Consider the following 13913-nt stretch of genomic DNA (forward strand, 5'->3'; position numbering starts at 1 on the left):
GCCCAGGCCTGAGGGAACACGCAGAGCGCGGGGTCCTGCCCGCCCGCCTTCACTTCGTGCCCGGCAACCGCGGGAAGGGCGCCCACCGGCCGCCCTTCCCCTCCGGCAAGTCCGTGGAGCAGGACGGTCGCCCCCGGGGCCTCGCTAAACGGCATCTTAGAGGTCCCACTGCTGCCCTTACCAGGCGCCGCTCCAGCAGGGAGCAGGCGGCTGAGGAGGCCAAGCCCCTTCGCCTGGCCAGGAGGGAGAACCTGAGCTTGCTAAATCAACATGCTTTTCGTTTCAGAGTGTCATTCCAACAACAACAAAAGTCGTTTTCACTTCTTCGTCCTACATGAAAAGAGGAGGGATACTTTGCAAGATTGGTTCAGTGGAGAAAATCCTCCCAGGGAAGGAGAAAGCTCAACTTTCAAGTTTTGCCACTATGTGGATACCAGCAATAAAGAGTAATAGTAGCGCAGAAAAAACAGACATTAGTTTATACGGGCTGTCTCATCAACATGCTCTTATTAAGGATGACAAAAAATATCCCCTTAGAAATCAATCTGTAAAGCGGGCCTTGTAGTCAAGCAGTAATACGGTGCTTTGTTTTTTAAATCCGCTTTGCTAAGTCTTCCGAAGGGAGTGCAGTTGTCCTAGGTGCCATGTTCCTCACCATACCACAGCTGTGTGCCAAATCCAAGGTAACAGTAATATACTGCCTTTCAGTCTACTAAAGTTGGGTTACCCTGTGAACCCCCTTAGAGGAGACAGAGGAGCTGCAGAAAAAACAGATCCTCAACCCAACACCTTGAAGTATATGTTTTGAAAGAGAGATATGTATAATTTAGATGGCATTACATCTATAACTTGGTTAATTATCTAGTCTGAAGGAAACCTAACTCTGCTCAGCAGAAATCGAGACACTTTGCTTCCCTCTTACCATGTCATGACATACCATGAGCTTTTGTATCCTTACCAGAAAGGCACCTTCCCACCTGACAGAGTCCAGAAGTGTTCAGAGACCTAAACCCCAAATACAGAAGCACAAAGCATACTAGTTAGCCAGCAAACATGAACACACCACCCATGCACATGCTTCAGCCTAAGATTACATGTCAGCCCTTCAGCAGACTGGGCCACAGGCGAGGAGCAGCACACACTACCAGACCGTGTCCCTGAATCACATTCTCCTGTTCTAAGCTGCAACACAGGCTAGCACTCACTGTTAGGTTTTGTCACTCACCCTGATAAGGATGGGAAGTATGCACTGCTCACAAGCACGAGCTGGATCCTGCGCATGACCAGTAACCCCAGACTGAACTTGAAGAAGCATCAGCTGCTCAGTCTGCACTTGTTTAATCATGAATGTATGAGTTCTGTGGGCTACAAAATTCAGCTTTCGACAAAACTGAATCCACGTCATCTAAACTAAGCACACAGGAGTCTGTGTGAAATTCAAATATACATACAAGGATATACAGAATGTCTTAGATCACTGGAAAAATAATAATTTTAAAAGTTAAAAGACTAAAGAATGGTGAAGGTTTTTTTGTTCTTTGGTTTTTCTTTTAAATAAACATTTTTAAAAAAACGCTTTGCATAGCTGGTTAACATATTTTGTTTCCAAGTTAGTTTTTAATGGATGTGGGTGGTGGGGGAAAAAAATGTGTCAGTCTATAGGTCCTTAAATTGCTGTTCAAATCTGTAGTTTCACTGCACATTTAAGTGACAAAAGCTAGTTCTTAGCCTGCGTGGCCAGCTGACTATAGCCCTCTGATCACATCTCCATGGAAATGGGAGGTCAAGTGATCAAAATTATTATAAAGGAAGGGAAAGTTTGTTTTTCTGGCAAAAATAAGGTAAAGGATTTACAAGATTGACTTCAATCTGACCTGTACTACTCTGAATATAAGCACTAAAAAACAGGCACTAGAAATCACTGGTTCTAACCAGCAAAAATTATAGAGCTAAAATGTTTTTAAGTATGTGCATGGGTGCATTTCTCGGCATTTCATAGGATCTGATCTCTGACCTCTATACAGAGGAGAAAGACAACTCTGTAGGTAGCCTGAATGGCCTCTCTCACACCGAGCTGTGGTCTAAGCACTGGAATAATCCCATGGCCAGAAGCAGCTGAAGATGTCCAGAGTCAAAAAAATCCTGTATTTCGTCATACCTCAGAATAGGAACAAAAAGGCTGTTACTATGATTTCCAATGGGGTAAAATGTCTAACGAGCCATGCAGGAAGAATGTGCAGTCATTTAAAAAACACCAGTGGTGTGTATATACAGTCTTCCCAAGTCTTCTTTAATGGCAAAGGAACAAAACAAAGCAAAGAAATTAAGATGAAAAGAAAATTAACTATGAGAGAATTCAAATGAAGTCACAACTATGAGATGCTACTTACAAAAAAAAAAAACCCAAACAAAAAAAACACACCAACAACCCAACCCAACACCCACCCAAACACAGATTCTAAAGTTTTACTGCTTTGTTCCAATAAATCCTAAAGAACTGTGCTGAAAATTGCCTGAACAACTCTACTTTTTTCCTACTTTCATGTAGGCATCTAATGATACAACAAACAAGATGGAAAAAATTAGGTTTTTTTAATGAAGCTTTCATTAAGTCCTATTATTAAAATCTTGACATGATCTGTAAATTAAATAAGGGAAAGAGATAATCTGTAGTTTTCTTCCATCTGCACTGCAGTATCATACGAAAAACTGGTAAGGCTTTCAGTTCACTGTAAAACCAAAAGATAACAGCATGCATTAAGTTTCATCCCATGTCACATTGAATTAGTTCAATAGGGCTAATGTCTGTACTTAATCCATACCTATTTTATCTACCTATATAACCTTGCTAAACTATTCTGATTTTAACAAGTGGGTAAAAATCTCAGATGACTTCCAGTTCCTTTAGTTCTATTCAAAAACAAACACTGGCTGTTGCACAGTTTGCAGTTTAAGGAAAAAAAAAAATTTATATTTCTTTCATTACCTTTTGCATTGGCAAAATTAATCATCTGTGATACTATAAATGTACATGTGAGTCTACACCTTATGCTATCGCATGAAACAAGCTTTGTTCTCTTACCTAGGTCCACTACTGTGTATTCAGCAAACCTTACTAAAACTTACTGATGCATAATGTATTACCACATGCAAACATATAAAGACAAACTCTTATGTATGCTTATCTTTATATTACTTCCCAAAATGATAAATTCAATACTAGAGTGGAAGATAAACTATTAAGTGAATTTCTGCCTTAAAGGGTGGATGGGAAACAAGCCAACCCACCACCACCCATTCAGTTATACATTCATGCCACTTAACTATGATGTGAAATAAGTGATCCAGAATGGCATATTTTCCTATACTAATGCAATTATTCAAATGTGCCTCAAAATTCAGGTCCTAATTCTATTTTAACACAATAAGTCTCATTTCACAAGTTGAGATGATTAAAAGGGTCATCTGCAATTGTTTGCATGGAAGGAAAGAGATCAAAAGCCTAAACACTGGGAACTGAAAGTAGCCTTTTCCTGACGTTATCAGCATTTCTATCTTGATTTCAACACACTACAATGCTTCAGAGGGCCAAAATTACATTGTCGATTTAAATAGGACCCTCCTTATAAAGTCCCATGGGAGCAGAGCTGTGTTTGGAATTGTATGGGAAATGGCACAGATTAACATGCATGATGTTAAGGAAAACTGATGCAGTGCATTAAAGTATAGTGCCTTCCAAAGACAAATGCAGAAGCCCCCTCATTTAGTGTGTGTGTATATATAAATTATTTTTTTAAAGGTAAATTGATAATGGAAGCCTATTTACATGTAACACTTCAGAAGCACCTCTCACATACAACACAATATAGCAGATTCTATTATAAGTCACCATGAATCGCTTTCTTCAAGGATAGACCTTGATAGTGAATCTGAGATGTATGGCTCCAGCAAAGGAAGGAAGATTTCAGAGGCTTAAGCATTACAAAATGTAAGTTTTAAGAACACACATTTGAGAGAAATTAAAAAAGCTGTTTCAAACCTAAAATATATATATATTAATTTATATTATATAATATTAAAAATATATATATATATATATATATATTTTTATAAAATAATATGTGAATGGTCCCAGCTACAGGAGTGAATTGGGATTCCACTGTAGTACTACAAAACAAATAATACATTACAAACACTTCCGATTTGCACTCTGATGGCACTTAAAATCCCCAGCAATTATGGATACACCGTAAACAATCAGACAAAGCACTGTGAAACCTGGCCTAATCTTAACACTATTGACCGTGACTGCACAAACATCTGCTTACATAGAAACAGCCAGCTGACCAGGACCAGTCAGAAGTGAGCTTCACATCAAAGACTGGTAACCTTTCTTCTTTTTTCTTTTTTTTTTTTAAAAAAAAAAAAACCAAACCAACAAGCAAAAACAAAAAAACAACCATGAAAGCTGCAACAATAGCACCATAAGCAAACACATTCCCAGCAAACAGGAATAGATGATAGAAGGAAAAGAAAATGCGTCTACTGCTAAGCTTCAGATGTTGTTGGTCAGAATGAGTTACTGTGTTTAGTCAAGGTTATGAAGCTGAGGTCACACTTCACAACGGTTGGTGAGCACAAGTAAAGGAGTCATTCTGGAAAAAAAAAAAACAACCTACCCTATCTTACAGGAATACTTGTGGTAAAAATAAAAGAAAGAAAAAACCTTTACAGTGTCTCAGGTACTTCCTGAAATGGCATTCAAGTGAGTAATACTCTTTTGTCTTAGTTTCTGCGTCGTAATCCCAATGTTCACACAGGCATGAACAAAGACATGCACCAGTGCATATATTAAGCTTTGGAATTTATAGTATGCTATCAACTCAAAGTTTACAAATAACCAAGCTGATAAGACATACATGCTTTTATACACAGTATACATATGTATGCATGTTGTGTAAAATGTTCAAAAAATAAAAATAATCTCCAAAATAAAAAAAAACCCTACCATTTTAGAGTTAGAATCCTAAATGCAGAATGTAAATGCATTGACTTGGAAATGTAGGCAGATTTAAAAGGACAGCTAGTGCAGTTATCTAAAATCCCCAGCCATTATGGATACACCACAATGAGACCACCTACTCCCCCTGCAGCAGGTAGATCTGAGCCACGCATGCAGAGGCGCCCGCGCTACTACAGTTTACAGCCTTGCATATGAAAGTAACCTTGGGGGCTTCCAGCTTGCCTCTCAAGCTGCAAGCTTTAGCCGTTCAGGGTCTACCACAAGCACATTTCAAGTACTCCGGCTATGGGGCAGCAGCCTCTGGGGGAGGGCACAACTGGAGGGGGAAAAAGAATTTTAAAACACGCTTCAACCACCCGAATTAAATCTAGTTTCCTGAATTCTGTCCTGGTATTTGGAGGTATAAAGTAAGTTGACACAATGCCTCATGGCTTCAAAAAACATTGCAGGAAAAAAGCTACTAACACTTTAATATTCTGCTTAGGACAACAACAGTCTATTTAAATATAAGTTTTTGCAACCTTAACCACTACTGGGATCTATAATCCCTTAGCAGGTTTCCCACATAAGTTTCATGTAGAGGTCAGACTAAATATTTCTTTTTGCATTTGGAAATTTTCTTACATCCTAAATTAGAAATTTTGTTATTACAGGGATATTGTAAACACTGTAAAGATAAAGTATTTTGAAAATGGAAGAGGTGACAGAATAGCCAAGTATCCTTTTTATAATACTTAGTGAAATTAGGTTTTATACTTCAGTAACAATCTAACACTGTTTTTTATTTAAATGTGATCAATCTATCAAGCAAAACAAAGTAATCCTCTAAAGCACAACACACAAATGAGTAACAGAATCAAAAATTTTGGTTTCAATGTTTCAGTTTAACCCTACATGGACAATATATGCCCAGGGCTGCTCTGCACTACTTTAACTGTACTCTCCCCCAAAAATGGGACTTAAGTTGAATGTGCAAGTTGACTCTGGGACAATAAATCAGTCTGATCACCTATATGAAACCCTGGCTTCAATGAAGTCAAATGTAAAACATGCATGAACACCAAGTGGGCTAAATTTTCAGTGGCACACACAAAGTGTAAGTTCTTTCTCCCTAATAACATCACCGATGTCAGTGGTGCTGCAGTGGCTCGCACTGGATTTGACCCACTATTCTGACTGACACAAGGACACAAACAGGAGGTCACATACACAATCTGTACGCCACCAGCACTGACAACAGAGCATGTTCTGTACCTCAGAAACACACTGAAATACATATAGCTGATATCTCCATACATATGTGTTCTATGAAACTTGCTCTGTCTACAAGTTTATTATACAGACTGGCAAGAAAAAGAAAAAAAACCACCAAACTAGCAACTGCACTTGATCTAGAATTAAAATTACTTGGAAAAAATAGCAACTTTTTCCATCTCTATGCATAATGGCTAAGAAAAGCCTTCGAGAAAGCTTAGTCACTTCTTTGCAACTTGAAGCTTTTTTCCTTTTATTCCAGGCTTAAACAAAGTTCAGTGGGGCATCAAACTGCCTCAGTTTTAAATTACAGTCTGTACTTTAAAATAGAATGCATGCACCACATGTTCCTGAAGCTAGAGGGTGGGAGTGTTATTCACTGAAAATTGAAGGCTTGTTGAGTCAATAATCTTCTTTCACAGAGTAACAATTTGCAGCTAAAATTTCTTGACCCAAACAAAGGAAAACAAGATCATTCAGTTATTTTACAACATTGCAGAAAAAAGAAAGGAAAGTGGGAAAGAGGCACACTGGTCTTATCCTACTTGATGTAAAAACAATGGAAAATTTAATTCACAAGTATTACATACTCACATTTCCTTCTTGTTCGTGGTTTAACATGCCCCCAAACAGTTATTTTCAGATGGAGACATGAATAGAAGTGAATAACTACAGGACAGAATTGCTATCATGTACTACACATGCATCTATCAACTGGCAACCGCATTTGCTTCCCAAGAATCCATTTACAGGGTTTTTTTTTTCCCCCTCCTCCTTTCTCAACTCCGAAGTGATAGTCTGGATTTTTAATATATCACTTAAATGTAAATAAAGCTTTCTAATTTGCTTACCTGCATAGAAACTAACAAGGATTGCCAAAAAAAAAAAAAAAAAAAAAAAAAAAAAAAAAAAAAGAGTGAGTTGCTACAATATCTCTCCTTTAGTACTGATTTGTCCTTACCAGAGGGTCTACGGCGGTAATTAACATTTACATTATGCTAGTGCCCACCACCCTGGTCACAATTATGGCTTACTGGACTAAGCCCTGTATAAATGTCACCAGAGTCCCTAATCCCAGTATTTTAACCTCTGAGAAAAGAAGAGGTATCCCCTTCTAACTCCTAACCACAGTTTCTCAAATAATGCTGGAAATTGTTTTCCTGGTTTATTAAGACTTCAGCCATTAAAGATGTTTGTTCAGGGAGTGCTGCTGCTTGATATGACTTTCCAAGGTACTTCATATTCGAGAAGTGAGACAGGGAATGTGGATTCCCAAACCATCCCATGTATTTTCCTCACAGCCTGCACCTATCAAGATGCATCTGAAATGATGTTGTTCCATGAGCCAAGTCCATCTAGTCTTGCATATACTTCACTACTAGTTCTCAACAGAGGTCCTCTGAAATCTAATTTAGTACCTTCCTTCTACAATGAAAAAGGTGTGGAGACCAAAGGAATGACTGTACAGCACTCGAAAAATCCTTTAGAGGCTCATTAAAATAAGGTAAAACAAAACTGTGAAGCAGTTAATAAAATCAAGAAGGGATTGCTGATGTACTGTTTTCCACAGTACCAAGCATAATGAAACAATGCCACTGGCATCTTAAAAACTTTATCTGTCCAAGCAACAGTATGTATTATTTGAGACCTATCTAACATTGAAGCTCATAAAATTACAGATATTGTAGAACCACAATCAAACTTCTCAGGCCACAGCACTGCATAAGATACAAGCAGCATTCTACCTCCATCACTGGTTACTATTTTATTCTGCATAGAAATTGCTCTGCCTTCATGAAAAGACCCAGTGAATAAGTGGTGTCATAGAATTAATCCATACATTCAGAATTCTAAGTGACCTAGTAAAGCACCGATTCCCTCAACTCCAGATACAACACTCCCCCTTCAACACTGCATGACCTCCAGTAAACACAAGATGAACCTGAGCTAAGTTATAAGACTAAGGCCACAATTTCCCTACCGTTTACACCAATGCAGCTGAGGGTCAGCAGAAGCCCACCCTCCCTGTGGCTTCCAGCCGTGCATGCTCACGCTTCCAGACTTGCACTCACTGACTATGTTAAACAGCTCTGGGATGTAAACTGGCAAAAAACTTACCTTACAAGTAGTAGTGAACTGTCTTCCATCTATCTGGGGCTCCATAACTGCTTCAGGGCCTGACTCTGAATGCCGGGATCTGCTGTGCCAACATGTCTCAGCCGACAGGATGACAAGCATCTTAAACCCTCCCCAGTAATATCATGCAGTCTTTTAGGATGTGGCTAAAATCAAAAATGCTGCAGTCCCCACTGTCCCCTTTCCCAACACAGCTTCCAACTCCTATCTCCTTTTCTGAGGTACCACTGATGCCCACACAATTACACAGTGATTCAGTCAAAAAATAACCCAAAAATAAATGGATTATTTCTCAGTTGGTTCAATTCTCCAAGTCAAATCCGCTGTCCAACCTCAGGAGAGACAGTAGAGGAGACACGCCAGCATGGTTGGCATGCTGTGGGGGCAGGACATGGCAGGACTGCAACCACCCTGGTTTACAACAGCTCAAACAGCCACAGAACTTTACCTGTAGGTTGCAACAAGAAAAAAAATAGGGGAAAACCATGTTTCAAAAGCATGACAACCTCGGATAGGCCATTTGACCTCACATCTCAAACAAGCACACCTGACACTTGGCAAAAAAAGGGCCTTATTAAAACAAAACAAAGAAAGAGCAAAAATACCAATGCCTATCTGAAATGACTTTCATAATCATGCCAATAAAAAAAAAAATTAAATTATGTTTCCTGCTCTTCATTCTATCAACACAACATGAACATTTACAAAATTACTCATTAAAGACAAAATAAAGGATTAGTCTTCATAGACACACACAGCTTAATGCTGACACAAGCTACTTTACTGCAACAACAAATTTGCAGATATATCATTCAGAAGCTTTCTCCTGTAAGACTGCTCTAGCTTTCTCACAACAGCAGAAATGTGTATTTTGCTATTATCCCTTAAGTCTCGATAAATATATTCTGTAGTAGCTGTTCTCCATTCAATTTCATTCAGGGCTCTCCCCCTTTATTCCTCTGCTCTAACAGGGAACAGTTTCTGTTTATGACTTCCTGTCCTTCACAGAGTACCTACCTCCCATGTTTTCTCAAAAGCTTGAGATTTCCTTCTAATTGTGACCCCAACAAAAGTGCTTGGAGCACTATTCTGTGTAACTTTCCATTTGGGCTCCCAGTGACTCCACATGGTCAGAGACCCACAGGTCAAATCCTCCAGATATCAGAGCAGTTAGGAAAAGGAAAGCAAGCATTGTATAGAATCTGACAGGCTATTAGAAGTAGCTAATAAAGCCATATTTTGTTTGTAGCCATTTGTTACCAACCCACATTACAAATTTGTCCGCTTTGAACTTTACGGGAACATTCATGCCAGGACTTTTATATACAATGTGTGAAGGAAACGGAACAACTATTGAGCTGTTTAGCTGTGCTTACTGTGACACAAACCTGCTGAAAAAACTCCCCCAAAGGATGACACAAGCCAGCATTCAGTGCTGCAGAAAGTGGCTAGCTCCTCAAATCCATCAAAGGGAAACTCTTTTTTCAAAGCCACAGAGAACACCATTCACCATTTAGTATTATATCTCTTTTGTTGTTTTTAGACACTTGTATAAGCTTGCTATGTAGCTGCTGTGATTTTACACAATGCCCTTAAGAAATAAAAAGATAACAGGCAAATTGTATAAATACCAGAATACCATGAAACAAAACATAACCAAATTTTATTAAAAGCATAACACCACTATCAATTCAAGCTTCACTGTACAAAGACGATTTACTGACTACTACCCTGAAGAACAGCATTATCTTGAAAACAAGCTTAAGACACCATATTTAGTATCCCAGAATGGCACTGTAACTAGGAATACTGAACAAGGGATAGCGATCACGGGTTTTCATAAGCAGTCCAAAACTGAATACAGAACCATCTTGCTTCAGAGAAAAAAAACACCATGTTCATGTGGTCAAGCCATCCATACCCCAAATAGAGTTTGATTAAAGTATTTATCATGTTCACTATACTTTTGAATGTATAGATTGTTCTTAATTTCTAAGACATTTTCCTCGGATGTAAGATGATGGGGAGTTTGCTCACACTACCGAGAAAAGCCTTGTTGCCACATATGAAGGGTTGCAGTTGTTTTTAAATTTGAAAAACAAACAAAAAACCCACAAAAAAAACCCAAACCAAAACAAAATACAAAATGATGATACCTCCCATTCCCCTCCATATCCAAACAGCAGGGGTTTTGAGTACATTAAGCATTCTCTGGTTACATATCAAAGTTTTTCAGTAATGAATTGTCTCAGTAACAGCATTTGGGACCAACTTAAAGAGTTTAAGGTATGTGGTCAAAATGGTTAACATCCACTTTTAATACTACCAGCTTACTCATATCTATAATAATAATGAGCTACTAAATATACCAAACACTCAGGGACACAGATAATACCCAATACTCTACTTAGATATCATGATGATAGAGGTAGGACAGAGCATGGATTAAAAGTAGGACAACTGTTTTAAGAAAAACCACAGTCAAATTAGTAGAACATTAGTTGATAAATAACTTTACTTCTCTCTACCCTAATAAACACTCTTCATGAAGAACTGGGAGGTAAAAAGTCCCTTTTAATATCACTGCTTTTTAAAGTAGGTAGTTGTTGCCAAAACAGTTCAATGTCCACAGAAGGTACTATTTTTAAGGTAATTGCCAGCATTCATTCTTGAGACCTGTTCAGAGAAATCACTCTTTTTAAAAAAGGTTTCCTGAAAAACTGTCAGATTAATACTGCATTCAAAGCAAATGGTTATATTCTCACACCAGTTTCCATAGTTCCTCCTGAGACATGCATGTCTCAACCATCATGTAAAGAATCTGTGGCACATATACTCTCCTAGGTGCCAAAGCTGTAACTTCAAAATGCTATTGTCCTATTTTTAAGGATTCACAATAGTGTCATGTGCCAGGGGTAAAATACACAACATACTACCAGATTTCACAAACACATGTGGTGTCTTGATAAGGTAAACTCTTCAGAGAGATCCCTCTGCTGAATACATATCCAGTGAACTGCAAGAAGTATCCTATATGATACATTATTCCAAGCCAGAGGCCACATAGTTTATAAACAGTTTTCATCGTTTAAGCTGAACGTATTCTAGTTTGTTTAAATTCATGGCATTTTACTACCAACAAACAAGAAAATTCCCAAACCACGAGGGGCACACAGAGACACGACTAAGGAGTATTTTGCCCATTATAGTGAAATAAGACCTTCAAAAATTCAAGTAGCTGCATCGTCTTTGCAAAGTATATTAATTTGTGCTGTTTCCTCTACAACATAATGCATAGAGCTCAGAAAAACTAAGAAATGTTAGTCCAAAAATTATCTCCTAACCAAAAGATCAACCTAGCCCAAGTATCGCTGTCAGTCCCACTTCTACACTTCTGTAATAATAGAAAGTAGCAGAATTAACATGTCAAACGCGTTAGTGATGTTCAGGGTTTGGAGCAAATAATTCCTGGTGGCAGTATTCTAAACCAGAATCTAGTGAAATCCTTTGAAAAGGGCACAGAAAAAAGCCTCTTCCTCACCAGATTGTTTTGTGCAAGTATGAAATTCCTAAAGATAAAAAATAATCCATTTCCTCTATGCAAATAACACATGTGCATGAGCACAAGACATGCATGTGCATAAATAGTGCTATATTGAACTTGAACAAACCTAAGCGAAGTCCACTCACATACAAGCTGTCTGTTCTCAACATATTTTTAAAAACAATTTGTGATCAACTTCGTTTAATATTTCTTCTTTCAAGATTTCTCATCCCCTCATCCTATGTGCAATGAAATGCTATATAAAGTGCTTTCATCTTAAAATACTGAAATAAACATTAGTTTCTTACTGGTAAGCTTGATGGTCTTTCTTGCTGGATGAGATTCAAGTCTTCATGGTTAGGCTTTCCTGGGGCCATAGGGGGTTGAGATCTGGTTCCATAGCCTTCCTGAGACATGTCCTGCAATGACAGTTGTAACACAATTATTAACCTGAATCAGTAATTACAATTCAATCTACATCACAGAAGGATGAAAATACAACAGCTGAGTGTTGACGGGTTTTTTTTGATCAGAAGTTTTTACTAGTTAAACCTTCTTGATGGAGGTATCAAGTCCACACAGGTAACACTGTTCATAAAGAAATCCAGGGAGGAGAGCAACATGCTGAGAAGCAGCAGGGAATCAGACCACTGGAACATGGGGAAACACAGAAAAAGAAGCCTGCTAAATAAATGATCCCCTTTTACTGTAAAAGAGTAGCAAGCATGAAGTGGTCAAAACATTCATCATACTCTGAGATGTATTCTCAAGCGTTCTGATGAACTACGGAGCCAGGTGTAAGACTGGACTTGTGATCATGCTGTGTAATCAGACTCCTGTTAACAACCCTGGATTTACCATCACTACTACTGGCACAACTTTCAAACATCAGCTATCAGGTCATAGCACACAAGGCAGTTGCTGCATCTGCTGGAGGCATGTTGTGCCAACAGGTTAGAAGGAAAGTGTATTTGATCAAGAGTAGCTCCAAAGCCTGCACCAGCTACCTGGAGATTTTTCCTTCCTATAAAAGCCCAAGCAGTCTTAGGTAATGGCCTAACACAACACCCACCTCACAGGGGTGGGGGGAGCAAGGGAGCAATGAAACAACCTCCTGCATCCCACAGCACAGGCTTACTTCACATGTATAGATACTTGCCCATTGCAAAGCTTTAGATTCAGGCTTTGTTTTAGCTACTACAGCAGCTTCTGTACTAAACTTCTTCAAGAACAACAGAAAGTGCAATAGAGACTTCAGCATGTGTAACTGGCAGGGAAAGTTGAAGAACCAGTTCATGACTGCTAGAAAAGATATCTCACCTTAAAGGTTTTTCTTTGTTGCTTCTAAATGGTTTAATTCTCCACTCCCCCTCCCGAGTTTACTACTACCAGTTCCATTTGCTTCAGCCACCCTCACACCTTCAGTTCTGACACGTACCTGGAAGCACGCCCGCCCTCTTGGTGCGAAGGGGCAGGGGAAGCCGTCCTGTGTCCTACCCCACGGCAACCTGACCATCACCTTGCTGCTGCTCACACAGGGCAGCTCAGCCAGCCAGTGTCCCTGTCAACAGTTACTGCTCATGCACAGACTCTGCCAGGCAGCTGGCTTGCAGAGCAGGAAAGCTTTCTGACTCTGTTTTTAGCCCAGCTCCTGACAGAGGGAGATTTGTTAACAACCGTACTGTTTCCATTCAGTCCCTTACACCACTTTGGACTCTCCTGAACTATTTTTAAGGGACGCAGAAAATTCAACGGGGCTAATAAAACAAACCCCAGCAAACCTGTTACGATGTAAACCCAGCAATAAATGATCCTATCCCTAAGCCTGTGCCAAGTAAAATCAAGAAACACTTAAAAGGCCAGCACTTCAATGTGGTTACCAGCAGAGGGTAACAATTAGGCTTAAGGGTGACAAAGGCTGATGGCTGAATGATTATTATCCCCTGTGACCCCCCT

General features: G+C 39.1%; 1 protein-coding gene across 4 annotated transcripts in view; it reads right to left on the bottom strand.

Annotated features, from left to right (window-relative positions):
* Positions 1-13913, bottom strand: part of ARID1B (AT-rich interaction domain 1B) — a 302045-nt gene that overhangs the window by 219115 nt on the left and 69017 nt on the right. For all 4 annotated transcript variants that reach the window (XM_026844507.1, XM_026844506.1, XM_026844505.1 and 1 more), the window contains exon 3: positions 12266-12376. In XM_026844507.1, coding sequence (XP_026700308.1) covers positions 12266-12376 — 111 coding nt within the window. The remainder of the gene's footprint in view (positions 1-12265; positions 12377-13913) is intronic.

Source organism: Athene cunicularia, assembly GCF_003259725.1.
Source record: "Athene cunicularia isolate RWA chromosome 3 unlocalized genomic scaffold, athCun1 chr3_part1, whole genome shotgun sequence".
In the NCBI taxonomy this organism is placed as follows: domain Eukaryota; kingdom Metazoa; phylum Chordata; class Aves; order Strigiformes; family Strigidae; genus Athene; species Athene cunicularia.